Raw genomic sequence first — 27,487 nt, 5'->3', positions numbered from 1 at the left:
TTTTCTTTTTCTTTTCTTCTTTATTTTTTTTTTTTTGAGACGGAGTCTCGCTCTGTCGCCCAGGCTGGAGTGCAGTGGCTGGATCTCAGCTCACTGCAAGCTCCGCCTCCCGGGTTCACGCCATACTCCTGCCTCAGCCTCCCGAGTAGCTGGGACTACAGGCGCCCGCCACCACGCCCGGCTAGTTTTTTGTATTTTTTAGTAGAAACGGGGTTTCACCGTGTTAACCAGGATGGTCTCGATCTCCTGACCTCGTGATCCGCCTGTCTCGGCCTCCCAAAGTGCTGGGATTACAGGCTTGAGCCACCGCGCCCGGCCTCTTCTTTTTCTTAGACGCAGTCTCGCTCTGTCGCCCAGGCTGGAGTGCTGTAACACGATCTCGGCTCACTGCAACCTCCGCCTCCTGGGTTCAAGCGATTCTCCTGCCTCAGCCTCCCGAGTAGCTGGGATTACAGGCGCTTACCACCACACCTGGCTAATTTTTGTATTTTTAGGTAGAGATGGGGTTTCACTATGTTGGTCAGGCTGGTCTCGAACTCCCGACCTCGAGTGATCCACCCACCTCGGCCTCCCAAAGTGCTGGGATTACAGGCATCAGCCACTGTGCCCAGCCCCTTGCCACTTTAGAAGTAACCTTTGCTCTTTCTTCCCTGCCAGACAGTGAGCCTCATGCGGGCACAGGGACAACTCAGTGGGGATGTTGGCAGACCGTGGGACCTGATTTACCTGGGACTATGTATGTGTCACCTGGGGTCTTTTGGGACCAGTCTCACAGTATGGCTGTCTTCCACTCTTGGCTGAGACTTCCTCCTGCCTGTGTGTGTGAATATAACTTATCGGGGACTTTCTGTGGGTCGCCGTTTGTTTCTGTGACCCTCTGCAGCTCTGTATGTGCGCACATGCATGTGTCTGGATAACTTTTCTGGGAAATTGCCACGTGACTATAGCAGACTAGCAATGCTGCGGGTGTGTGTGTGTGTGTGTGTGTGTGTGTAATTTGTGGCTCTCTGTAGCATACCTGTGATGCTGTTGCTCTGTGCGTGCGTGTGTGCGCGCACGCGCATATGAGAGAGAGAGAGGAAGGAGACTCCTTGCAATTGTAGGGAAATGCAGTTTACCCCTGACACCTACTGTGTGACTCCCATTGAGGTTCCCTTTTATGCACACCTGTGGATGCATCTGCTCTTTTCTGACCAGAGGCAGCTCTAGGCCCACTGGGGCCTAGGAAGTTGGAGGTCAGGTGTCTGCTGTAGCAAAACCCTATCCCTTCCGAGTCTCCCCACCCCTATAACAGCCCCCAGGCTCCTCCTTTCATTCTGCCTTGAGCTAGCCTGGTTGGGCAACCCCAGGGCCCGCCCTTGAGTACTTCCTCTTTGCCCAGCCCTGGAGCAAAAACTGGGGGCGTGGTCCCTGCCCTGTCTGTGTGCCTTGATCCTCTCCTCAGGCTTCCTTCCCCCAGGCCCTGCCCCTAGACCTGTGGTTGTGGGAAAGTAGGGCAGGTCTGTGTTTCAGGCTAGAGGGCTGAGAAAAGCAGGCAGGGGAGGATGTGGTCCATGAGACTTAAGAGTCCTTCCCTGCTCACCAGTGCTGTCTGGGTGAAGCCAGACTCCTGACCAGGATCACCAGGCCTGTGCACCTCTGCTGCTCCCCCAGCCCCACTGGCCACCTCACTCATGCTCGGACCTGCCAGGCTCAGTCCTGTCCCTGAACTTGATGTTCTGCACCTGGAACAGTCTCCCAGCCTTTGCCACATCTCTTCTTTGTCCTCAGGTGAACAAGTGGGCTTCGTTCAGGGAGGCTTTTGCCGGCTCTTACTAAAGAAATTGGTTGGGCACAGTGGCTCATGCCTTTAATCCCAGCACTTTGGGAGGCCAAAGTGGGAGGATCACTTGAGTTCAGGAGTTTGAGACCAGCCTGGGTAACATAGCAAGACCCCACCTCTACAAAAACTTTAAAACTCAGCTAGGCATGGTGGTGTGAGACTGTAGTCCCAGCTACTTGGGAAGCTAAGGCTGGAGGATTGCTTGAGCCCAAGAGTTCGGTCCTGGAGTGACCTGGGAGGCTGAGGCTTGAGAATTGCTTGAGCCCAGGAGTTCGGAGCTGCAGTTAACCATGATTTCGCCAGTGTACCGCAGTGACAGACTGGGTGACAGAGTGTGACCCTGTCTCTAAAAAAATTTTTAAAAGCATCTCTGCCCCCCTAGTTGTCCCATCCCTTATCTCTGTGGTCCTCAAACTTGAATGTGCATCAGAATCTCTGGCCCCACCCCAGTTCTGATTCAGGAGGTTGGGAGTGGTCCTGGACTCTGCCTTTTGAATACCTTCCAAGTCCTGCCTGCTGCTCCCTGGGGACCAGTCTGAGCAGCATTGCTTTATGGCGTTTACCAGTGTCTGAGGTCGCCATCCCTGCTCATTTGTTTTCTTACTGATGGTCTGTGTTTCCCTGTTACAGCATCAGGTCCCTGCAGGCAGGGGCTTGTATTGGCTTTGCTCACTTCCTTGTGGCAGGTGCACGGTATTTAGAGGTGACAGGCTGGAGTTGAGGGTCAGTCATGGAGGCTCCTAACATCAGGCATAGTGCTTGTGAGGTCCCTGTCAGGGTCAGCAGAGCGTCATGGACAGTGGTGCACTGGGCTGGCACCGGGCTGTACACTCCATTTCAGTCCGCCAGTCCCTGCGGGAGGAGAAGCAGCATAGTTAAGGAGACTTTCAGGTCTTTGTGGATTTGCCTCACCTCCATCTCTGTGCAACCCTAGGAGGTGAGCACTGTAATTCCCATCATACCCAAGAGGAAACTGAGGCACAGGAGGCTTCAGACACTGGCTCAGGGTCACATGGAAAGGACGCGGCTGTACTTGACTAGAAGCTCCTTGGACCGTGGGGCCCACACTCCAGGCTGCTGCCCCGGAGACCTGCGGGTCCAAGGAGTCGGGCACCTGCTGGACCCAAGTTCTATGAGGGGTGGGGGAGGAGGGCCGATCACCCAGGCCATCCTCAACAGTAAGTGCTCTCGGAGCACCTCCTGTGCGCCAGGCCTTGCTCTAGGTGATGGGGACACTCACATCGTGGGTGGGGGGTACGGTGGGGAGAGATGGATAAGAACTAGGGGAAATACTGAAGCTATTTCAGGTCCCTAAGCTCCCCATCGTACCTGGGAGGCAGCAGGGAGATGCGCTTTGCAGAAGGAGAGCAGGGAGGGGGGGGATGGGGGGGGCGGGGTAGGGGGTATTAAATAGGGAGGTGGGGAAGGTGTCCACTGAGCAGAGACCTGAGGGAGGTCGGGGAGCCCTGTGGATGTGGATGTCTGGGAGGAAGGGCATTTTGAGCAGAGGCACCGGCCAAGGCAGGAGATGGGAGGGGGAGTGCAGGGCTGATGAGGACAGAGAGAGACCAGGCAGGAGGGCTCTGAAGGACTCAGGTGATCCCCGGCTCCCTCCGACTGCAGATGGGGGCAGGGATGGGAACAGGGAGACCAGGGAAGAGGCTGCTGGGATGATGACCCAGGGGAAAAGCAGTGGCCTGGGCCACTGGCTATTTAATTATTTTATTCATTTATTTTATTCCACACATTTATTTTATAAGTGTTACATGAATGCCTACCCTGCATCCTGTCCCACACTGTGCTGGGGACAGAGCAGTGACCCACAGACGCATGAGGGACTTGGACCTGTCATCGGAGAGTGACGGCCCAGAGTAGTCTGGGATGGGAGCTGCCCAGGGGACTGTGGGGTCACGCATGAGCCAAAGTCCTGAAGGCAAACAAGGATTTGCTAGACAAAGAAGAACTACGGTGTGGACAGACAGAATGGCATGTATTAAGGCTTGGAATTAAGAGAGACAACTTTGAGTTGCCCCAGGTGGTGGAGGGAATCCCACCTGCACCCCAGAATACATCGAGGCCCCCAAATGGGAATCCTGCCTTGAAATAAACCAAGCCTGTGGCCAGGTGCAGTGGCTCACACCTGTAATCTCCTAGCTCTTTGGGAGACTGAGGCAGGTGGACTGCGTGAGCTCAGGAGTTCGAGACCAGCCTGGGCAATGTGGTGGAACCCTGTCTCTACTAAAATACAAAAAATTAGCCAGGCGTGGTGGTGGGTGCCTGTAATCCCAGCTACTCGGGAGGCCGAGGCAGCAGAATCACTTGAACCTGGGAGGCGCAGGTTGCAGTGAGCTGAGATAGTGCCACTGCACTCCAGCCTGGGCGACAGCGTGACTCTTTGTCTCCAAAAAAGAAAGAAAAAAGAAAGAAGCCAGGCCTGTATCCTACGGCAAGTGGTTTGCCGCTTTGAGCTAGTTTCCTCCTCTGTAAAGCAGGCATGGTTAATAGTATCAAAGGCACCGGCTTGAGAAATAATACAGTTAATCATACAGAGAGCTTGACATAGTTCATGATAAGGAGTCAACAAAGAATGTCCTTTTAAGGTTCCCGACGCCATCCCCACAGTCCTTATTACAGTTCATGTTTGCACAGTCAAGTTGGGAGTGTCCTGTTTGTTCAGTGTCTGCCTCCCCACCAGAAGGCTCATTCCCCAAGGGCAGGGGCTGTGTCCAGCGGGCTCTGCTGATGCCAGCTCCAGCCGTCGTGCAGATTATTCATTTAGCCTCCGGTGTTTATTGAGCATTTGCTATGTGCCTAGAGTTTTGGGCTCTAGGGACCCGGTGGTAACCAAGACCTCCTGAAGGTCACAGTCTGGGTAGATAGTAAACAAACAATAAATAAGCAGGACACTCTAGATAACCTGAGGTGTGGCAACGGAGGTGACTGCCTTAGGCTGGATAACGGGGAAGGAGAGCATTTGAGCTGAAGGGGACAGAGCCAGTGATGTCGGGCCATGGAAGGACATTCAGGTGGAGGGACTACTAGTGTGGAGGCCTTAGCATGGGAATGAGGTTGGAGAGCTTAGGGACAAAAGCAGGCTGGGATGGCCAGGGTGGAGGGAGGACAGGGAGAGGGAGGACATGAGGTCAGCGAGGTTCCAGGGCCAAATCACCACACCAGGGTGAGGTCTTTGCTTTTACCTGGAGTGAGATCCAACCAGGGCAGGGCTCAGACCTGACTCAGACAGTTACAGGCCCCCTTTGGTTGTCAGACACCAGGGAAGAGGCTGCTGGGATGTCCAGGATGGAGGTGATGGAGGCTGGAGCAGGGAGAAATAAAAATATTTATTTTTAAAATAAATATATTTTTATTGGGTATAATAAAAATAATGGATGCCGGGCACGGTGGCTCACACCTGCAATCCCAAAATTTTGGGAGACCGAGGTGGGCGGATAACCTGAGGTCAGGAGTTCAAGACCAGCCTGGCCAACATGGTGTAACCCCGTCTCTACAAAAATTAGCCAGGCATGATGGTGGGTACCTGTAATCCCAGCTACTAGGGAGGCTGGGGCGGAAGAATCGCTTGAACCGGGGAGGCGGAGGTTGCAGCGAGCTGAGATCGTGCCATTGCACTCCAGCCTGGGCGACAGAGCGAGACTCCATCTCAAACTAAAAATAATGGAAATAGGGCTGAGTGCAGTGGCTCACACCTGTAATACCAGCACCTATGGTAGTGTCCAAAGTGGGAGGATCACTTGAGGCCAGGAGTTTGAGAACAGCCTGGGCAACATAACTAGACCCTATCTGTACAAAAATGTTTTAAAAATAAAAAAGCTGATGCAAGGGGGTGCACTCATAGTCCCAGCTACCCAGGAGGCTGAGACAGGAGGATCTCTTGAGCCCAGGAGCTTGAGGCTGCAGTGAGCCATGATTGTGCCATTACACTCCATCCTGGGTGACAGAGCGAGACCCTATCTCTAAAAATAAAAATAAGAATAAATAATGGAAGGCCGGGCGCAGTAGCTCACGCCTGTAATCCCAGCACTTTGGGAGGCCAAGGCGGGTGGATCACCTGAGGTCGGGAGTTCGAGACCAGCCTGACCAACATGGAGAAACCCCGTCTACTAAAAATACAAAATTAGCTGGGCCTGGTGGCACATGCCTATAATCCCAGCTACTAGGGAGGCTGAGGCAGGAGAATTGCTTGAACCTGGGAGGCGGAGGTTGCGGTGAGCCGAGATCGTGCCATTGCACTCCAGCCTGGGCAACAAGAGTGAAACTCCACCTCAAAAAAAAAAGAAAAAGAATAAATAATGGAAATAGATTTTGAAATGAGAGATGAGGAAAATAAATTAAGAAAGATGCTTAGGGTTTAGCTCCAACAACTGAGTGGAAAGTTGCTGTTCAATAAATATTTGTTGTATGAATTAGGAAGTTAACTCAAAAAATAGGTATAGGCCAGGCATGGTGGCTCCACGCCTGTAATCCCAGTATTTTGGTAGGCTGAGGTGGGCAGATCACTTGAGGTCAGGAGTTTGAGACCAGCCTGGCTGACATGGAGAACCTGTGTCTCTACTAAAAATACAAAAATTAACCAGGCATGGTAGTGTGATCCTGTAATCCCAGCTACTTGGGAAGTTGAGGCAGGAGAATCACTTGAACCCAGGAGGAGAAGGTTACTAGTGAGCTGAGATCACACCACTGCACTCCAGCCTGGGTGACAGAGCGAAAAACTCTGTCTCAAAATAAAACAAAACATAGCAGGTGTCGTCGAGAGCTCTCTGTGTGCCATGCTCTGTTAGAATTACTTTACGTGGGCTGTGTGTGGTGGCTCATGCCTGTAATTCCAGCACTTTGGGAGGCTGAGGCTGGAGGATTGCTTGAGGCCAGGATTTTGAGACCAGCTTGGGCAACTTAGGAAGACCTCATCTCAAAAAAAATTAAAGTGGGCTGGGCACGGTGGCTCGCACCTGTAATCCCAGCACTTGGGAGGCCAAGGTGGGCGGATCATGAGGTCAAGAGTTCGAGACCAGCCTGGCCAACATGGTGAACCCCTATCTACTAAAAATACAAAAGTTAGCCATGTGTGGTGGCAGGAACCTGTAGTCCCAGCTACTTGGGAGGCTGAGGCAAGAGAATCAGTTGAACCCAGGAGGTGGAGGTTGCAGTGAGCTGAGATCATGCCACTCAGTCAGCCTGGGCGACAAAGCAAGACTCAAAAAATAAATAAATAAAACAAAGTAAAATGAAGTGCTTTACATGTCCTGATTTGTTTAAGCCCCAAAACAACCAGATAAGGACATGTATTTATCATCCCTGAATTACTGATGAAGTAACCGTAGCACAAAGACGTTAAGGAGCATGTTCTGAGTCTCACTGCTGGGAAGAGGAACGGGATGGCTGGGTGGATGGGTGTGTATTCGGGGATCAATGAGTGGGCCTCTGAAAATAGGCCTGTCCCCGAACCCCAGCCTGTTTCTTCCAGTTAACACTTCTCTTCCTCTTCCTGCCCTCAGCACCACACCCCACTCTGGCCGGAGCACGCCAAGCAGCTCCCCATCGCTCCGGAAGCGGCTGCAGCTCCTGCCTCCAAGCCGGCCCCCACCTGAGCCAGAACCAGGCACCATGGTGGAGAAGGGGTCGGATAGCTCCTCAGAGAAGGGTGGGGTGCCTGGGACCCCCAGCACCCAGAGCCTAGGCAGCCGGAACTTCATCCGCAACAGCAAGGTTGGTGCAAACCCAGGTGGGGTGGGGAGAGGGCTGGGGGGGCTGGCCGGTGATCTAGGGGCTCATCCTGACTCCTCTCCTTTCCTTTGCAGAAGATGCAGAGCTGGTACAGTGTAAGTGTCTGGGCAAGGGGCTTGCTGGAGGGTTGGGAGGATAGGGTGCTGGGCCAGGAGCCCCAGGCTGCAGCAGTCAAGGAGCGCGTGCTGAGATGGAGTGGGTGCAGACCTAGGGTCACATTCTGTGCTGTTATTTATGTGCTGTGTGACCTTGGGTGAGTTACTTAACCTCTCTGGGCCTCGCTCTGTCCTTGAGAAGCAGTTCCACCTTACAAGGCTGGAGGGAGCATTGAATGAGTCAGTGATGCTGGTGGGTGCTTGGTGCAGGGTCTGGCTTACATAAGAAATCTGTAAATGGCACCTGTCACTGTGGTTACTGGTGTGTTGTGTGCATTGGAAACTGTCAGGGACTTAAGAGGCTGAGGGGGTTCCAGGAGCTTTGTGAGGCAGAATTGGGAGTGTGAACCCCCATCCAGATTCTCACCTCCCAAACTTCCTCAGATGCTGAGCCCCACTTACAAGCAGCGTAATGAGGACTTCCGGAAACTGTTCAGCAAACTCCCCGAGGCAGAACGCCTCATTGTGGGTGAGTCCCGGACCCCCAGTCCCAGCTCCTAGCCTGGCCCTGTGACTCCCCGCCAGCCTGCGGGCGCCAGCACAGCCTCATGACTCGGGTGTCCTCCTGTCTCTCCCCAACCACTCTCAGATTACTCCTGCGCCCTGCAGCGCGAGATCCTGCTCCAGGGCCGCCTCTACCTCTCCGAGAACTGGATCTGCTTCTACAGCAACATCTTCCGCTGGGAGACCACCGTGAGCCCACGGCGGGGCGGGGTGCAGGGGCGGGGGCCCTCACGTCCAGGCCCCACCCCGCTCCTATTGACCATTCTGCTGTCCTCAGATCTCCATCCAGCTGAAGGAAGTGACATGCCTGAAGAAGGAAAAGACGGCCAAGCTGATCCCCAACGCCATCCAGATCTGTACAGAGAGCGAGAAGGTGACGGAGGACCCGGTGACAGATCCACGCGGTCCCCCCTCTCAGCAGGCCGCCTCCCCCAACCATGCAGATCCCCATTTGTTCTGCATCCTGAGTTCTCTCCGTGCTGTCCCCTTCTCTCTGTTCTCCCGGCCCAGGCGCCCATCACCCCTGACCTGATCCCTGCACCAGCTTCTCCTCTCTTTCCTTGCAACCTGTCACCTCACACAGCTGCTCAGGAACAGCAGAAATAGTAAAACTCTTCCATGCATGTGGCACCTCAGCCGCCCCTCCCTTTGTAAGTCTCCCCTGATGCTGTGTCCTGTCCCTGTCATTGTGGCCTTATGTCTGTTGGTTGCAAGATGGCTTTCTCACCAGCAGTCCAACAAGAAGGGGGACAGGTGTAGGGGACACTTCCCAGCAGACTTCCCTTTGTGTTTTGTTGGTTAAAAGTGGATCTGGCCAGGTGCAGTGGCTCGTGCCTGTATTCCCAGCATTTTGGGGAGGCTGAGGCGGGAAGATTGCTTGAGCCTAGGAGATTGAGGCTAACCTGGGCAACATAGTGAGACCCTGTCTCTAAAAAAATCCCCCAAAATTAACCGGGTGTGGTAGCACACACCTGTAGTCCCAGCTACTCACTCAGGAGGCTGAGACGGGAGGATGGCTTGAGCCCAGGAGGTTGAGGCTACAGTGAGCCGTGATCACACCACTGCACTCCAGCCTAGGTGACAAAGCCAGACCCCGTCTCAAAAAAAAAAAAAAAAAGATCAACTGACGATTCTTAGTGGCAAAGGAGGCTGGGAAAGTTCCCTGGGCTTCCCCCATGATATCCCAGTCTCTCTGGGCTGACCCTGTCTAGAGATGCATCTGTCCCCTCCCTGGACTGGGAGCTCCAAGGACAGGACCAGCGGCCGTCTCCCCATCCCAGTGATTCTGGCATTGTCCAGCGCAGGGCCGGGCGCGGGACAGACCTTCTGTGGAACTAATGCAGAGGTGAATTAGTGGATTCATGAGGACAAAGATGTGGCGTCAGTGCAGATGAGGGTGCCGCTTCTCCGTCTCTGTCCTGGTCTCTCCCCAACCTGCTCACGCCTCTGTCTCTCTCCCTGACAGCATTTCTTCACTTCCTTTGGGGCCCGTGACCGCTGCTTCCTCCTCATCTTCCGCCTCTGGCAGAATGCGCTGCTTGAAAAGGTGGGCCTGGGTGAGGCCTGGGTGGGGATGGGGAGTTCCCAGGGGGACCATGGAGCCAGGGACCCCAGAACTTGCCGAGCTGTAGGCAGCCCAGCTCTTCTCCATGGGCACCAGGCCCGGTGCCCCTGCAGCACCTCCCTGGGCCCCACTTGACCCTGCAGCTGAGTCTCTGGCAAAGGGACATGAATTGGTGTAAACTGTCGTAATTCTTCCCTGGGGCTGGGAATGATTTTCACCCTGAAGGAAGTCCAGGTTCCGCTGGCAGTGGGGGAGCGTGGATAGAGGTTGGGTGGTCATCATAGGATACCGGCTATGGCTGGCCCACAGCACCTCAGAGAGCCCCAGCCCTGTCCTCTGGCTGAGCGGCACTCACGTGCTGCCTTCTCAGAGGCTCCGATCTCCCTGGGGCAGGCAGGAGTGCTGAGGGTCCCATTCAGCATCCTGAGAGAGAGGGACAGAGCACAGAAAGACCATAAGGAGGACAGGGCAGAGCCCCGGAGTTCCAGCCCCTTCCCCTGGGGCAAGTGATTGAACCCCATCTGTCAAATGGGAGCCATCCCCACTTCACAGCACCCAGAATTGTGCCCAGAATAAGTACTCAGTCATGTCAGCTCTTATGAGCAGAGTAGCCCAGAGTAGGGTCACATCTCAGCACTGCCACTTCCTGGCAGGACCTCGGCATGTCACCTTGCACTTCTCAGCACCATTGTCTTAAAAGGATGATGAGGTTAGCACCTACTTTCCAGATGGTTATGAAGACACAGTGAGTTAGCACATCTGTAAAGCCGTTAGAAGAACGCGTTAGAAGAAGAATGCACCTAGTTGACAAGGCGGCAAATGTCTGCTGCTATGATCACTTACTGTTATATGTCATCACTGTCATTCAGCCACTCTGGCCGTGGGTGGCTAAAAGCCCAAGGCTCCCGAGGACACCTGGGAAAAGATTCGGGGGGGCAGGATGGCATAGGGGTGGGAGCCTCAGCCCTGGAGTCTGGCAGGGCTTGACCAAGTCACTTGGTGACCTTGAGCACATGACTTTCCCTACATGACTTCCCCTTCCTCGGCCTCCATATTCTCTGTAAAAATGGGAACATTCATGGCTGGGTGCGGTGGCTCACACCTGTAATCCCAGCACTTTGGGAGGCTGAGACGGGCAGATCATGGTGCCCATGAGGTCAGGAGTTCGAGTCCAGCCTGGCCAACATGATGAAACCCCATCTCTACTAAAAATGCAAAAATTAGCTGGGTGTGGTGATGGGCACCTGTAATCCCAGCTCCTTGGGAAGCTGAGGTAGGAGAATCGCTTAAACCCAGGAGGCAGAGATTGCAGTGAGCTGAGATCATACCACTGCACTCCAGCCTGAGCGACAGAGCCAGACTCCATCTCAAAAATAAAAAAAAGTTATAAAAACAATGGGAACACTTTCTGGCCAGAGTATTGTGGGGACTTGGGAGGTTTGAGTTCTGGGCGCAGGGCCTGGAGGGGCTGTAGCAGGGGTTTCCCGTGTGCTGGGGCCAGGTCTGGTGCGGGAGATCGTGGCTGCCTCCTTGTGGAAGCCAGGGGAACTGCGGTGGGCCGGGCTCTGCCTGGGGTGAGATGGAAGCCAACCCCAGATCCTGCCTCTCCAGACGCTGAGTCCCCGCGAGCTCTGGCACCTGGTGCATCAGTGCTATGGCTCAGAGCTGGGCCTCACCAGTGAGGATGAGGACTACGTCTGCCCCTTGCAGCTGAACGGTTTGGGGTGAGTTGGAGGTCAAGGGAGGTTGAAGGTTCGGGGGAGAACAGGACGGCCGGCGTGCAGAGTTACTGGAGTGCTGGGGGGCCTGAGGTGGTTGTACGAAGTCTGGGGGATTCAGGAGGGTGTGTGGGGTCTGAAGGACACAACAGTCCTGCTTCCTCCCCTTCCCCACAGGGCCCCCAAGGAAGTGGGCGATGTGATCGCCCTGAGCGACATCACCTCTTCGGGGGCAGCTGACCGAAGCCAGGAGCCAAGCCCAGTGGGTTCGCGCCGTGGCCGCGTCACGCCCAACCTTTCCCGAGCCAGCAGCGACGCAGACCATGGCGTGAGTGGTGGGGTGGAAGAGGGGGGGGGTACTGACAGGAAGAGACAGGAGGGGGGGGGGGGGGTGCAGTGGGAGAAGGACAGCCTGACAGATTTGGAGGGGAATGGACAGAGGGACAGGGGAGGCCTGGATGGAGTGAGGGGATGGGGAGGGGAAGACGGGCATGGAACAGATAGGAAAAGAGAGACAGGGAAGAGAGGGGACAGACAGAAAGGACGAGAGACAGAAGGGGTGGGAGACGGGTGGGTAGATGAAGCAGCAGACAGACAAATGGACAGGACAGGTAAGAAAGCTTATGGCCCGGGCATCTGAAACAAGCCTGGCAGGGGCTGAGAGGGGCCCTCATCTGGGTGGCCCCAGGCCACTCGCAGCTCAACCGCGAGCCCTCGGTGCACACACCACCGAGGGTCTGCACAGGCTCTGCAATCCTTGTGGCCAGTGTGGACTTGGGAGCCCTGGGGCTGGGATGGAGGTGGCCAAGGCTGCATCAGGCCTTTCTCTGCAGGCAGAGGAGGACAAGGAGGAGCAGGTAGACAGCCAGCCAGACGCCTCCTCCAGCCAGACAGTGACCCCGGTGGCTGAACCCCCGAGCACAGAGCCCACCCAGCCTGACGGGCCCACCACCCTGGGCCCCTTGGATCTGCTGCCCAGCGAGGAGCTGTTGACAGACACGAGTAACTCCTCTTCGTCCACTGGAGAGGAAGGTGAGGCAGGCGGGCCCGATTCATTTGCCTCTGGTACTTGCAAGCCTCTCTTAGTCTTAAGCAAGAGGGGATGGATTAGCTGGCAGCACTGAGAATCCAGGGGCAGGCAGGATGGCGTTCAGGCACTGTTGCTAGAAATCTCTGTCTTTACCCTGCTTTGAAGGCAGCATGGCAGGGTGAACACGAGCACAGACTGAAGGCAGCTTGCCAGGATTCAGATCCTGGTCATACCACTTCCTGACCATGTCACGTGGGCAAATTGTGTAACTTCTCTGAGCTTTGCTTTCCTCCTCTGAAAACGGGGTTAACAATGATAATACCCACTTCACAGGGTTGTTGTTAAGAGACTATAAATGAGGCCGGGTGCGATGGCTCACACCTGTAATCCCAGCACTTTGGGAGGCCAAGATGGGAAGGATTGCTTGAGGCCAGGAGTTGGAGAACAGCCTGGGCAGCAAAGCAAGACCCCATTCTGTACAAAAAAGAAAAAAAAGGAAAAAGCTAGTTGTGGTGCACACCTATAGTCTCAGCTACTTGGCAGACCAAGGCAAGAGGATCCCTTGAGGCCAAGAGTTTGAGACAAGCCTGGGCAACATAGTGAGACCCCTGTCTTTACAAAAAAATTAAAAAATTAGCCAGGCATGGTGTCATGCACCCTGTGTAGTCTCAGCTACTGGGGAGTCTGAGGCAGGAGGATCACTCGAGTTCAGGAGTTGGAGGCTGCAGTGAGCTACGATTGCACCACTGCACTCCAGCCTGGGCAACAGAGCGAGATCCTGTCTCTAAAACAAACAAAGGGAGAGAATTAAGTGATTTCATACATCTAAAGCACTTGGGCCAGTTAGTAAGTGTTGACTATTAGTATTTCTATTATCATTATTATATTCATTTTCTCTCTCCACTAAGTCTCAGGTAGCCTCTACTCTTGTGTCTTATGGGGCAGAGATGGCCTCAGCCCTGCCCCAGCCCAGCCCAGTGAGAGAGAGCAGCCTATTTTTCCCAGTGTCTACAGCCGACACCCTAGGGTTGGCTCTGATTGGGCCATCTTGAGAGCATGCCTGCCCCTGAACCAATCACTGTGGTTGATCAGGTAGACCTGGGCCACCCACTCACTCCTGAACCAATTGCTGTGCTCCTAGGCTGATGCTCCCAGGAGCACATGCTATCCTGTAATGAATTCCTGTGAGTTAAGTCTCAGGGCCTAGGTGTGTTCTTCACCCAGAACCAAGCACAGTGGCTCTGACTGTCTGGACATGGAGCACGTGCCAACCCTCAGCCCATCCCTGAGTCGCAGGAGGGCTCTGGGTCAGTGTCCTGCTCTGCTCCAGGAGGTTGGGTCTGCCCATGCACCCTACAGGGCCTGGGAGTGGGGAGGTATGGCCCAAGGAGGGAGGGAAGAGTGGAGGCAGTTGTCATCCCCAGCTCTCCTCTGTCTCTAGCGGACCTGGCTGCGCTGCTTCCTGACCTCTCCGGCCGCCTCCTCATCAACTCTGTCTTCCATGTGGGCGCTGAGCGGCTCCAGCAGATGCTCTTCTCGGACTCGCCCTTCCTCCAGGGCTTCCTACAGCAGTGCAAGTTCACAGGTCAGTGGGTGCATGAAGGAGAGGCCGAGGTTACCCAGGTGCAGGGGAGGGGTGAGAAAGGGTAGCCCAGCACAGGGGAAGGCACTGCTAGCCAGTGCGGCTGGGTGGGGTGCTGAAAAGCAACGTTTCTGAGACCAGAAGCAGTTCTGCCTGTTACTAGCTGGGTAGGCTTGGGAGGGGTTCTGAGACTCTGTGCCTCAGTTTCTCCTTCTGTATAATGAGGGTATGATAATAGTACCTGGCTTATTGGTTATCATGAAATCTAAGTGAGTTCATACTAGAAAAGTGCCTGGAGCAATGTCATATAGTAAGGGTTTAATAAATACAAGTTAAGAGCCTGAGGCAGGGCTGGGCGCGGTGGCTCACACCTGTAATCCCAGCACTTTGGGAGGACGAGGCAGGTGGATCACCTGAGGTCAGGAGTTCGAGACCAGCCTGGCCAACATGGTGAAACCCCGTCTCTATTAAAAATACAAAAAAATTAGCCAGGCATGGTGGCGGGCACCTGTAATCCCAGCTACTCAGGAGGCTGAGGCAGGAGAGTCCCATGAGCCTGGGAGGCAGAGGTTGCAGTGAGCCGAGATCATGCTATTGTACTCCAGCCTGGGTGACAGAGCGACTCTGTCTCAAAAAGAAAAAAAAAAAAAGCAGGAGTGGGGCCAAGGCGGGAAGGTCATGTCAGCTCAGCAGTTGGAGACCAACCTGGCGACATAATGGGACTCAGTCTTTACAAAAATAAAAAAAAGAATTAGCTGAGCATGGTGCTGCACACCTGTAATCCCAGCTACTTTGGAGGCTCAGGCAGGACAATTGCTTGAACCCAGGAGGTGGAAGTTGCAGTGAGCTGAGATCATGCCACTGCACTCCAGAGAGAGACTCCATAAAAACAAACAAAAGCTCCTGAGGCCTCCCTGAAGCCGAGTAGATGCCGGCATCATGCTTCCTGTACAGCCTGTGGAACTGTGAACCCATTAACCTCTTTTCTTTCTTTCTTTCTTTTTTTTTTGAGACGGAGTCTCGCTCTGCCTCCCAGGCTGGAGTGCAGTGGCCAGATCTCAGCTCACGGCAAGCTCCGCCTCCTGGGTTTACACCATTCTCCTGCCTCAGCCTCCCGAGTAGCTGGGACTACAGGCGCCCGCCACCTCGCCCCACTAGTTTTTTGTATTTTTTAGTAGAGACGGGGGTTTCACCGTGTTGGCCAGGATGGTCTCGATCTCCTGACCTTGTGATCCGCCCGTCTCGGCCTCCCAAAGTGCCGGGATTACAGGCTTGAGCCACCACGCCCGGCCAACCTCTTTTCTTTATAAGTTACCGAGCCTCAGGTGTATATAGTAATGTAAAAACAGCCTAATACAGAGCTCCTCAGCCTGGCACGCCAGCCCCTTTAGGACATAAGCATAGTTTTAAGGGCCTTGTAGCCCCACAACGTGAGGCACAGTCGTCCTGACTCTGCAGGAGATACTACATGTCTCATCAATATAGAAAAAGAAACAGAGAAACTCCCATCTTACGAGCTCCTCTCCTGCTTGAATCTCTTTCATAGCCTTCCAGGTTCTTTGACTGGTCCTATGTCAACCCTTCCAGCCTCACCCAGTGCTGTGGCTGCCCCTCTCCACACCTGGCTGCTCCGTCCCAGCCTTAGGGGACTTCTCCCAATGTCAGCCTCCAGCCTCAGGGCCTTTACTGATACCACGCCATTCTCCCGGGCTCCTCCGCCCCCACCCCCTTCCTTCCTCAGTTCCTTCTTCGGGACTTGGTTTTGATTTCATATCCTCCTGGCAGCCTTCCCTGACCTTCCTCAGATCCCACATACCCCCACTCAGCCTCTGCCCTTAACTCACACCACGCTGGTAGTGTGTGGTCTTTATTTATAGATGTTTTCTGTTGTTCTCAAAAGATTCTAGGTGCTAAGGACAGGAGTTCATCTATCCTGGTCTCCCACTGGCCTCCAAGCCCTGCATAGGCCTGACAGAGTGGACATTAAGTGTGTGATCGTTAACGTATTTATGTATTTATTTTTGAGTCGGGGTCTTGCTGTCACCCCAGCTGGAATGCAGTGGCACAATCTTGGGTCGCTGTAGCCTCTGCCTCCTGAGTAGCTGGGGTTCAAGTGATTCTCCTGCCTCAGCCTCCTGAGTAGCTGGGATTATAGGCGCCCACCACCACGCCCGGCTAATTTTTGTATTTTTAGTAGAGATGGAGTTTCACCATGTTGGCCAGGCTGGTTTCGAACTCTTGAACTCAAGTGATCCTCCTGCCTCGGCCTCCCAAATTTCCCAAAGTGCTGGGATTACAGGCATGAGCCACCGTGCCCGGCTGTCTGAGGGAGCTTTTGATCATGGTGGAAGGCAAAGGGGGAGCAAGTGAGAGAGAGTGGAGGGGAGGTGCCACACACTTAAATGACCAGATCTCGGAAGAACTCACTATCATGAAGACAGCAGCAAACCATGAGGGATCCACCCTCATGATCCAAACACCTCTCACCAGGCCCCACCTCCAGCATTGGAGATTACAATTCAGCATGAGATCTGGGTGGCGACAAATATCCAAACTGTACCAAACTCAGACTCTGTTCTAGGGATACTGGGGAGCCATGGAGTGTTCTAGGCAGAGAAGGGATAGAGTCAGGCTTGGCTTTAACAAGATGCCCCTGGACCAGATGAGGAAACTGGGGCCAGACACTCAAAGGAAGGCTGGGAGGGGCACTGGGCAGGCAAAGATGGGCTGAACCAGGAGTGACGCTCAGGAGGTTTGGTGAACACACAGTGTAGGTAACAAACTAGGGGTCTGACTAGGGGGTGTCCAGGGCAAGGCCTGGTGCTCCAGTGGGAGCCTGGAGGACCCTGGACCACCCCTGAGTAGGGGCCTGAGAGATGCAGCAGGTTTGGGGAGATGCTGAGGCCATGTGGAGCTCAGTGGGTTCGAGGGGTCCAAGGACCTTCCAGGAGAAGGTGTTCAAAAGATTGCAGGTCCAACGCTCAGGGCAGAAGCCAGGACAGGTGCGAAGGGGGAAACTGAGGCTGCAGCAGTGGATGAGATGGCCCTACCCCAACAGCTAAGGTTTTAGGCTCCTGGAAGGAAGGTGGGGACACAGAGGAGGGGTGTGGATTGGGACAAGTCCCCAGAGACCTCCCAGAAGGCTGAGTCTCCTGTGGCCTGTGGGCAAAGGACTGGGGTGTGGCCTCCTCATGCTGCTCCTCCCTCCCCTAGATGTGACCCTGAGCCCCTGGAGCGGGGACAGCAAGTGCCACCAGCGCCGGGTGCTGACGTACACCATCCCCATCAGCAACCCACTGGGTCCCAAGAGCGCCTCTGTGGTGGAGACACAGGTGGGCCAGGCGGGGCAGCCGGGCAGGTGGGGCAGCTGGGTGGGTGGGGTGGCCCTGACTGCCCCAGCTCTGTCCCTGCAGACGCTGTTCCGGCGCGGCCCCCAGGCCGGCGGGTGTGTGGTGGACTCCGAGGTGTTGACGCAGGGCATCCCCTACCAGGACTACTTCTACACTGCCCACCGCTATTGCATCCTGGGTCTGGCTCGGAACAAGGCACGGCTCCGGTGAGTGGTGACTGGGCCCCTCCACCCGATGCCCTGGTGGCCCCAGGGCGTCCTGTCCACTTCTCAAGTCAACAGCAGAGCGTTGGTTCCCACCCTGGCGGAGGAACAGAAGCGTGGGGTTCCTGAGGACCCTGTGCTCTGAATAGTGGAGGGTAGAGAAACAGTGGTCCAGGGATGGCTCCTCCCATCTGCAGAGGGTGTTTGAGCCTCAAGGCTCTGAGGATACAGCAAAGCCCGGCAGTATCACTTCTCTCAGGGAGCTCATGTTCTAGTAGCGAATTGGACACTAGAGAAATAATTAGGAAAATCTGCAGAGCATTCGCTGGCAGTTAGGCCTATGGAGAAAAACGAGGAAAACACAGCAGGCTAAAGAAGCAGGGCGTGGAGGCTTTTACACCCGATACGCTGGTCAGGGAAGGGCCCGCTGGGAAAGAAATTTTTCACCAAGAACCTGAAGGAGCTGAGAGCAACTCATTTGGGACAGCAGGTGCAAAGGCCCAGAGGCAGGGGCGGGGGCAATGACTGGAGTGGAGTAAGATTGGGTGAGTAGGAGCTGAGATTAAAGCGGTGAACCGGGGCCTGGCGCAGTGGCTAACACCTGTAATCCCAGGACTTTGGGAGGCTGAGGCAGGTGGATCACTTGAGGTCAGGAGTTTGAGACCAGCCTGGCCAACATGGTGAAACCCCGTCTCTACTAAAAATACAAAGTTAGTCAGGGGTGGTGGTGCATGTCTGTAATCTCTACTACTTGGGAGGCTGAGGCACAAGAATCATTTGAACCTAGGAGGCGGAGGTTGCAGTGAGCCGAGATCAGGCCACTGCACTTCAGCCTGAGTGACAGAGTGAAACTCTGTCTCAAACAAACAAACAAACAAAAAACAAATAAAGAGATTAGCCAGACATGGTGGAGATTTCAGTGAGCCGTGATCACGCCATTGCACTTCAGCCTGGGCGACAGAGCAAGACCCTGTCTCAAAAAAAAAAAAGGTGAACCAGATGTGGCTCATGGTGAAGACTTTACTTTTACCTGGAGGGAAGGGCAACCAGGCCAGGGCTCTGAGCCAGGAGGGGCTGACCTGACTCAGGTGGTCCCAGGCTCCTTCTGGCTGCCTCTGTTCTGGTGGGAATAGACTGCAAGGACAGGGACAGAAGCAGGGAGGAGGCTGCTGGGGTCATCCAGGCTGGAGGGGACGGAGGCTGAATCAGGGTGGGGAAATGGAGGGGGAAGAGTTAGATTCCGGAGAGGTTTTGTAGGGTTAGCTGACAGGATTTACAGAGAGATTGGATGTAGGGGTGAGGGAAAGAGCGCGCAAGGAATACTCCGAGGCGTTTGGCCTGAGCCACTATAATCACAGGGCTGCCCTTGACCCAGATGGGGATGGCAGGAAGGAATGCGTTTGGGGAAAGACCAGGAGGTCAGTTTGGGACTGAGCTGTCTGTGTTGAGCTGAGCCCATGTGGAGTTGGGGTGCGGCAGCTGGATGGAAGAGGTTCAGGGGCAAGGTCTGGCTAAGATGTCGGTCAGTGGGTGGACAGGGCTCAGGCCACCTGGAGCCTTCCCCATGTACTGGGCATGGGTGGAGAAGGACCAAGGGCTGAGTTGGCTTGCATTCGGGCTGAGCGGGGTGGTGTATGGGGTATCCAGGGAAGCCATGGAGGGTAGGGAACCCATCTGTTTTGTCTGTGAGTGACAAGGGGCCCTCTCTGAATTAGGGGAAGGAAAGAACTCAACTTGGGGGATGGGACAGCCAGGGCTAGAGTCAGACCCTGACCTCCTTCCCCTGATCTCCCAACCCCAGAGTGTCCTCTGAGATCCGCTACCGAAAGCAGCCCTGGAGCCTGGTGAAGTCGCTCATTGAGAAGAACTCGTGGAGTGGCATTGAAGACTATTTCCACCATCTGGGTAGGGACAGAAGGCCGGGGCACGGGTTGGGGGATGGCCTGGCCAGGTATGGGCATCCAGAGCCCCCTCTCTTTTACGCAGAGCGAGAGCTCACCAAGGCCGAGAAGCTGTCTCTGGAGGAAGGCGGGAAGGATGCCCGGGGCTTGCTATCTGGCCTGCGGCGGCGGAAGCGGCCCCTGAGCTGGCGGGCTCATGGGGATGGGCCCCAGCACCCAGATCCTGACCCCTGTGCCCGGGCTGGCATGCACACCTCGGGTACGTTCCGTTGGGGCCGGGCCGGGTTGGGGTGGGCGGAGGATCGGGGGCCTGGGCCGGGCCATCTGACTCCAAGCTGCTCTCCTGCAGGCTCCCTCAGCTCCCGCTTCTCCGAACCGTCTGTGGACCAGGGCCCCGGGGCAGGCATCCCCAATGCCCTGGTTCTCATCAGCATCGTGTGAGTAAGAGACAGGAGCAGTGGCCACACAGGCCTGAACCTGCCTCCTGGCTGTGTGACCTTGGGCAAGTGCATGGCCTCTCTGGGCTCTCTGCTTAAGTGGGAGCGTGGGTTTGCTCACAGCAAGGATTAGATGAGGCGATGTTTGGGATGTGTTGGTTTGTCATGGAGAAGCCTTCCCTGCTAGAAGAGCAGAGCCAGGGAGAGCTATGGGAGATCAGAGGGGCCTGACCTCACCCAGGGATCAAGGGGGGCTCTCTGGAGGAACAGGCACACAAAGATTCTGGAATTAGGTGCACAGGGAGAGGTGTGCCTAATCAGTGAGGTCATTTATGCACATTGCATTCTCTGTGCCCACTCCTAAGCGGGGCGATGCTGAGGACACAGCAGTGACCTTGAGGGAAAGATAGACCTGACAGCAGACCAGAGTGATCTGGGCCGGGATGGAGGATGCATGGGCAGAGGGATCAGGGCCAGGAGTGGGAAAGCCCTGGGAGGCCAGTGGCGGCTTCCTCCCAGGCCACAGCGGGCAGTCAGGATGGGCGTCCTACGAGGGTGGAGACCGTCTAGGCTGAGAAGGGCTTGGGCAGGGAGAATGCACACGCCTGCCCAGAAGCCTGCAGGAGTTGGTGGGCAGGACGCTGGGAGGAAACAGAAGCCGGATCCCGGGGTTGAGCAGATCCTGGGAGCTGAGGGTCAGGCCAGCTACGTGTTCAGCCTCTGAACCTCAGCTCTCAGCTCTCATCCAGTGAGGGGGTATGGTGCGCTCGGCCCAGAGCTGCCCAGGGCGAGGAGGGCTGGGGGTGTCGGGGGCAGGCCGGGCGGTGCTCATCTCTCTGTCTCCCCTCGCTGCTGCTGCTGCAGGATCTGTGTGAGGTAGGGTCCTGAGTCCTCCCCCTGCCCCCCCCCCCCCCCCCCCCCCCCCCTGTTGCACCCTCTTTTCCCCACCCCACGCCCCCCGGCTCCCCCAGGGAGGCAACCTGGCATGGCAGTCAAGGGTATGGGCATCAGACAGGCCTGGATTTGAACCCTGACTTTCCTGCTATGGACTGTGCAACCCTAGGCATGTCTCACCCTCTCTGAGCCTCATTCTCCTCCTCTGCAATGGGGGATAGAGGTGTCCCTACAAGGTGTAGCTATATGGTGGGGTTCAGAGCATCTAGACCCCAGGAATCCTGACCTCTGACCCTTGTCCCCAGCCTTATCATCCTCATCGCCCTCAACGTCCTGCTTTTCTACCGCCTCTGGTCCCTGGAAAGGACAGCCCACACCTTTGAGTCCTGGCACAGCCTGGCCCTGGCCAAGGGGTGAGTGGGTAGCCTGGAGAAATGGGGGGGCTTGGGCACATTAGGGGAGGCCAAGGCCCTGCTCAGGCCCGGCATCCCCACAGCAAGTTCCCCCAGACGGCCACAGAGTGGGCCGAGATCCTGGCGCTACAGAAGCAGTTCCACAGCGTGGAGGTGCACAAGTGGAGGCAGATCCTGCGGGCCTCCGTGGAGCTCCTGGATGAGGTAGGAGGCGCCGCTCGGGCAGGGCCCGGGGCTATAGGGCTGTAGGGTCCTGTGTTGAAACCCCACCATGTAGCAGGCACCTCCCTTCTCTGGGTCTCAGTGTCCTCCTCTGTAAAATGAGGAAGCCACTCAGAGTCCCCACCCCACAGCATTGCAGGGGAAAGCACGGAAGTGTGGATGGAAGAAAGAATTGATTGGCTCACGTCCTGGAGAAAAGTCCAGAGGCATCTCACGTTAGGCACGGCTGGGTTTGGTCACTCAATGGCAGTAAGAGTCAGTCTCGTGCTCACTCTGCCTTGTGCCCATCTCCAGGGTTGGCTTCATTGGAGGCCACACTTTTCCCTGCACCGGGGACCACGGCGCTTACTCTCATTGCCTGCTGGGGTCTCAGGTCCACCCCTGACCCATCACAGCAGCCAGGGCAGGCCAGGTGTGGTCCCTCTACCCCCTACCTTAGCTCTGGGGTAGCTAAGGGGTCACATGGTCTGAAGGGGAGAGACTCTTCAAAGGACCTGAAGTCTCATCTCCAAAACGGAGTGGATCCAGACACCCAGACACCCAGTGTAGTTCAGGGACAGTGTCTACTCAGACAACCAGGTTCCCGTTCTGGTGTGTGACCTCTTGCAAGCGATTTTGCCATGGTGGCCGTGGCCGCCTCTGTGCACAGGATAATGACTGATGCTACTTCAAAGACTGTTGTGAGGATGAGACAAGTTGACATTGGGAGTGGTGCCAGGCCCACAGGAAACACTGGATGTGGGCTGGGTGTCCTGAGTGTGAGCCTAGTGCCAGGGACAAAGCAGATGCCCAATAAATGTGATGTCATCACACAGCAATGCCCTCAGGTCCCAGGAGACTCAGGCCAGCAGTTGCGGTGGGTCAGAGCAAGTGTTGGGCACTGGGGAAGGTGTGGACGTGGGAAGGCGGTTGGGAAACAGAGAGTCTGGCATTGCCTGCATTTCCAAGGCCATCACAGCTGAAGTGTGGGTGACAGTGAAAACCTTGTTTCATCAGACCGTTCCATATCAGAAGGCTCATCTTTAGGAGTCTCATTCCCCCCCTGAAATCAAGCTTGGGAGAGGCTCACACTGGGAAGGGTGGGGCAGGACGAGGTTGGGAGAGGATGAAGGCTGAGGCCCCATCACTCAGAGAGGGTGAGCAGGGCCCCGCCATCCTGCATTATTTTATTTTATTTTGAGACAGGGTCTCATTCTGTTGCCCAGGCTGGAGTGCGGTGGCACGATCATGGCTTATTGCTGCCTCGAACTCCTGGCTCAAGTGATCCTCCTGCCTCAGCCTCCTGAGTAGCTGGGACTGTAGGCACGCACCACCATGCCTGGCCAATTTTAAAAGTTTTTGTAGAGACCAGAGTCTCACCATGTTGCCTCGGGCAATCCTCCTGCCTCAGCCTCCCAAAGTCCTGGGATTGCAGGTGTGATCCACCACACCTGGCCCTGAGTTAAATTTTTATCATTTTCCTCCCTCTCAAACTGCCAAGGGTGCAGAGCTGATGTCACAGATTGGTACACACAGTAGATGCAGACTGAGCACTTACCTGTGCCTGGGCTTTTCCATTTTTTTTTTTTTTTTTAAGACTGGGTCTCTCTATGTTGCCCAGGCTGGAGTGCAGTGGCATGATCTCGGCTCACTGCAAGCTCCACCTCCCAGGTTCATGCCATTCTCCTGCCTCAGCCTCCCAAGTAGCTGGGACTACAGGTGCCCGCCACCACACCCAGCTAATTTTTTGTATTTTTTAGTAGAGACGGGGTTTTACCCTGTTAGCCAGGATGGTCTCGATCTCCTGACCTCATGATCTGCCTGCCTCGGCCTCCCAAAGTGCTGGGATTACAGATGTGAGCCACCATGCCCGGCCTGTTCTAAGTTTTAAGCATGACTGCCTTATCCCCACAGCCAGCCTTTGAGGAAGACGCTCTTGTTATCCCAGTTTTTTTGAGACAGAGTCTCAATCTGTCACCCAGGCTGGCGTGCAGTGGCATAATCTTGCCTCACTGTAACCTCTGCCTCCCAGGTTAAAGCGATTCTCGTGCCTCAGCCTCCCAAGTAGCTGGGATTACAGGCACCCGCCACCACGCCTGGCTAATTTTTGTATTTTTAGTAGAGAGAGGGTTTCACCATGTTGGCCAGGCTGGTCTTGAACTCCTGACCTTAAGTGATCCACTGGTCTCGGCCTCCCAAAGTGCTGGGATTATAGGCATGAGCCACTGTGCCCGGCCGTTATCCCGGTTTTATACATAGGTAGGTGGTATGAGGCATCTAGAGGTTCGAGGAGCTCAGGAGCTTGCCCGAGGTCACAGAGTGGGTAATGGTGACAGCTAACATGTGCTGAGCACTTAGTGTACACCAGGTTCTCAGTGCTCTTCAGAACCCTGAAATAATCCTATGGAGCAGATGTGTTACAGACCCGTATTTCAAATGAGGGGATTTTGACTCAGGGTGGTTACAGGACGTGCCTGAGGTTAACTGAGGTAACAAGATCAGAGCCAGGATTTGAACCCAGCCCATCGGGGTGCCAGGCACACACTAAGCCCCTTCCTCTGCTGCCTCTGAGAATTTAAACTGGGTGCAGCGTGGGTTTGCTCTTTTCACTGAGGGACCCTGGGGTGGGGCAGTATGGCCTCTAGACCATCCTCAGTTTTTCAATGGCAGGATGGGGGTGGGCGACATCACCCCCCAACCTCCAGCGTTCACCCCCAACCCTGCTCACCTCCTCCCCGCAGATGAAGTTCTCGCTGGAGAAGCTGCACCAAGGCATCACAGTCTCAGATCCTCCCTTCGACACCCAGCCCCGGCCCGAAGACAGCTTTTCCTGAGGTCCCAGCCACGCAGCTGTTCCCCCACATGGACAGATGGACACACAGAGCCTCGGCGGCCACTGCTGGCACGGTGTGAGCGCCAGGCATCTCCCACCCGCCCCTCCCCACAGCCCAACCGGGGGCTGTGCAGACGTGGGGGCCGCGGAACCGAGATGCACTTTAGACCAGGGAGCTGGCCCGGCCTCTGGCAGACCCCCCACTAACTTATTTTGCCCGGCTGAGGTTGTGGGGGGCGCCTCCTGGGGTGCACGGTTCCCTCAGCTCTGGGTTTAATGTATTATATTTATTTGGGGCTGATAGTGCCCCAATAAAGGGTCAGAAGTGGCTGTGGCTGTGCCTGTGGGGCCCTGGGAGTGGGTGGGAGCCTCCTGTTACACTCAGATCCTGCTGTGGTGGGGAGGGGACCTCTGTGTTCTGGGGCCATAGTCACTGAAACGATCTGGAATTCCCCCAGCATCTTACACAAGCTTTACATCATCTGAGGTCAACGCAGGAACTCCGGGGACATACTCTGGGAGCCAGAGTTCAAATTCTGCTTCCTAGCAGTGGTGTAACTGCAGCAGGTGAACCCCCTGGAGCTCCAGTGCCCCTTCCTGTGCAATGGGCAGAATGACAGTACCTGTCTCTCAGGGCTGTTAGAAGGGAGTGGTTCTCAGACTTGAGCTGCGTTTGAATCTCCTGGAGGGCTTGATGTAAAACAGACTGTGGGGCCCCTCCCTCCAAATTGCCAGTTCAGTAGGTCTGGGGCAGGGCTGGGATTCTGCCTTTATAATGAGTTCCCAGGGGATGCTCATGGTGCCATCCCAGACCACACTTTTTTGTTTGTTTGTTTAAGTGAGGGTTTCTCTGTCGCCCAGGCTGGAGTGCAGTGGCACAAACATGGCTCACAGCAACCTCGACTTCCTGTGCTCAAGCCATCCTCTCACCTCAGCCTTCTGAGTAGCTGGGACTACAGGTGTCAGCCACCATGGGCAGCTAATTTTTTATTTCTTTTTGGAGATGGGATCTCACTATGTTGCTCAGGCTAGTCTCGAACTCCTGGCCTCAAGCGATCCCGCCCGCCTCAGCTTCCCAAAGTGTTGGGATTACAGGCGTGAGCCATCATGCCCAGCCCCAGACCACACTTTGAGAACCGCTATTACAAGTTCAAGGAGTTCATAAATGTGGCTACTTATAACAGGGCCTGGCACAGATGGAATGGAGTAAGTATTCAATAAATGTTACACTTATTGCATAAAAATAGAGGGAAAAAAGTAACTCGTGTAGTGAGTACCAAGTACGTACGTACTGAGCTCTGTGCCAAGATCTGATGTTCATTTTATTCTCACAGTGACTCCATGAGGTGGAGACAAAGATGTACACGCCTGAGGCTACCCAGCAGGGAGGCAGACTCCAGGCCTGACCCTTGGGGTCTCCACATTTAGATGCAAGGTCCTGACCCCCTCAGGACCCCACCACGGCCCATTCAGGCTGACGGTTGGTTGGATCCCTGTTTTACAGATGAGGAAATGAGTTTGGAGGCAAAGTCCCTGGTCCAGATAGAACCCAGGTCCGCCTCGCTGAAACCTTGTCCTGGTTCCAGAGTGAGTGTATGGCGTAAAGAGACACCTCTGGCATGTCACACCCCCGGCTATAGGAATCATCCTAACTGATGGCTTGGGGCAGGGGACTGGAGGAGGGATTGGAGAGTGGATCAGGAGTGGCATAGGAGGCAGAGCCAGCCCCTCTTACCCTCTAGCTGTGTGATCATGGCAAGGTACCCATGCTGAGCCTCAGTCTTCTATATTTGTAACATGGGTATAATAATATCACCTATAGGAAGAATTAAATGAGCTAATGTTAGTAAAGTGCTTAGAATGCTTAGAACAGCACCAAGCCCATACATAGTAGGTGCTCACTGAACATAGCTTATAGGGCTGTGAGGTGCCTCCTGTCCAGTGCTGAGGCCTGTCCTCACTGTGCCTTCACCTACCATCCCCCACCAGTGGAAGGGCCCGGAACAGCAAGAGGGTTATTCTCTGCAGGGGAATTTCACAGCTCAGGAGGCGCTGGCATAAAAGTCTAGACCACAGAGGTGTCGGGTGTCCCTGGCTCCCTGCCCCTCTGCTATAGTCCTGCCCCACACCCTAGCTCCTTTTGTCGGGCAGGGCTGGGCCAGGGGGATTCTGAGACCTTACCCTACCCAGAATTAGAGGCTTTAGCCGAGAATCTCACTCCCACCCTGGTCCTGACAGACCAGAACTCCTACCTCCATTTTCTCCATTTGGCAGAACCTACTGGTAGGACAGGCCACTTACCACTGCTGGGGCAGGATTCCACATCCGTCCTAGGCCAGCTACATGACTGTGGGCAAGGGAGCGGCCCTCCCATCCTCGGTTTCTTCATCTGTAAAATGGGGATAATAGAACTCACTGAAGATTTGGGGCAGAAGTGGGTTCAGCAAATCCCAAGGGCTTAGTGAACATTGACTTTCATTTATTTGTTTGACAAATATTGATTGAGTACCTGCAATGTGCCAGGAACAGTTCAAGGTGCAAGAGACATGGTGGTACACAAGACAGTGTCCTCATCTGGGGGGTTTTTTAAAATTTATTTTTATTTTTTATTTTTTAGACAGAGTCTCACTCTGTCGCCAGGCTGGAGGGCAGTGGCGTGATCTCGGCTCACTGCGACCTCCACCTCCTGGGTTCAAGCGATTCTCCTGCCTCAACTTCCCGAGTAGCTGGGATTACAGGCATGTGCCACTGTGCCACCACACCCAGCTAAGTTTTGTATTTTTAGTAGAGATGGAGTTTCACCATGTTGGCCAGGATGGTCTCGATCTCTTGACCTCGTGATCCGCCCACCTCAGCCTCCCAGAATGCGGTCATTACATGCCTGAGCTACTGCGCCTGGCCTTCTTTTTTTTTTTTTTTTTTTGAGAGGGAGTTTCGCTCTTGTTGTCCAAGGATTACAGGTGCCCACCACCACTCCCAGCTAATTTTTTGGTATTTTTAGTAGAGATGGGGTTTCACCATATTGGTCAGGCTGGTCCCGAACTCCTGCCCTCAGGTGATCTTCCCCGTACCCCGCCCTTGGCCTCCCAAAGTGCTGGGATGGCGACGGGTGGCTCACACCTGTAATCCCAGCATTTG

At 55.1% G+C, this 27,487-nt stretch overlaps 1 protein-coding gene across 4 annotated transcripts in view; it reads left to right on the top strand.

Annotated features, from left to right (window-relative positions):
• Positions 1–24,679, top strand: part of GRAMD1A (GRAM domain containing 1A) — a 31,377-nt gene extending 6,698 nt beyond the window's left edge. For 3 of the 4 annotated variants that reach the window (XM_023196922.1, XM_023196919.2, XM_023196921.2), the window contains exons 2-19: positions 7,336–7,546; positions 7,639–7,659; positions 8,104–8,188; positions 8,309–8,412; positions 8,501–8,596; positions 9,689–9,769; positions 11,399–11,511; positions 11,683–11,833; positions 12,339–12,537; positions 13,977–14,120; positions 17,331–17,449; positions 17,531–17,673; positions 19,472–19,575; positions 19,657–19,830; positions 19,921–20,008; positions 21,208–21,315; positions 21,399–21,519; positions 24,258–24,679. In XM_023196922.1, the coding sequence (XP_023052690.1) occupies positions 7,336–7,546; positions 7,639–7,659; positions 8,104–8,188; positions 8,309–8,412; positions 8,501–8,596; positions 9,689–9,769; positions 11,399–11,511; positions 11,683–11,833; positions 12,339–12,537; positions 13,977–14,120; positions 17,331–17,449; positions 17,531–17,673; positions 19,472–19,575; positions 19,657–19,830; positions 19,921–20,008; positions 21,208–21,315; positions 21,399–21,519; positions 24,258–24,350 (2,155 nt within the window). In that variant the 3' untranslated portion in view covers positions 24,351–24,679. Of the gene's footprint in view, positions 1–1,585; positions 1,771–7,335; positions 7,547–7,638; positions 7,660–8,103; positions 8,189–8,308; positions 8,413–8,500; positions 8,597–9,688; positions 9,770–11,398; positions 11,512–11,682; positions 11,834–12,338; positions 12,538–13,976; positions 14,121–17,330; positions 17,450–17,530; positions 17,674–19,471; positions 19,576–19,656; positions 19,831–19,920; positions 20,009–21,207; positions 21,316–21,398; positions 21,520–24,257 lie in introns of all 4 variants that reach the window. The other variant, XM_023196920.2, reaches the window with a different exon arrangement.
• The last annotated feature ends 2,808 nt before the right edge of the window (positions 24,680–27,487 follow it).

Source organism: Piliocolobus tephrosceles, chromosome 21, assembly GCF_002776525.5.
Source record: "Piliocolobus tephrosceles isolate RC106 chromosome 21, ASM277652v3, whole genome shotgun sequence".
In the NCBI taxonomy this organism is placed as follows: Eukaryota; Metazoa; Chordata; class Mammalia; order Primates; family Cercopithecidae; genus Piliocolobus; species Piliocolobus tephrosceles.
Note: the sequence above shows the minus strand (reverse complement) of the source record. Positions and strands in the feature narration are given on the sequence as shown.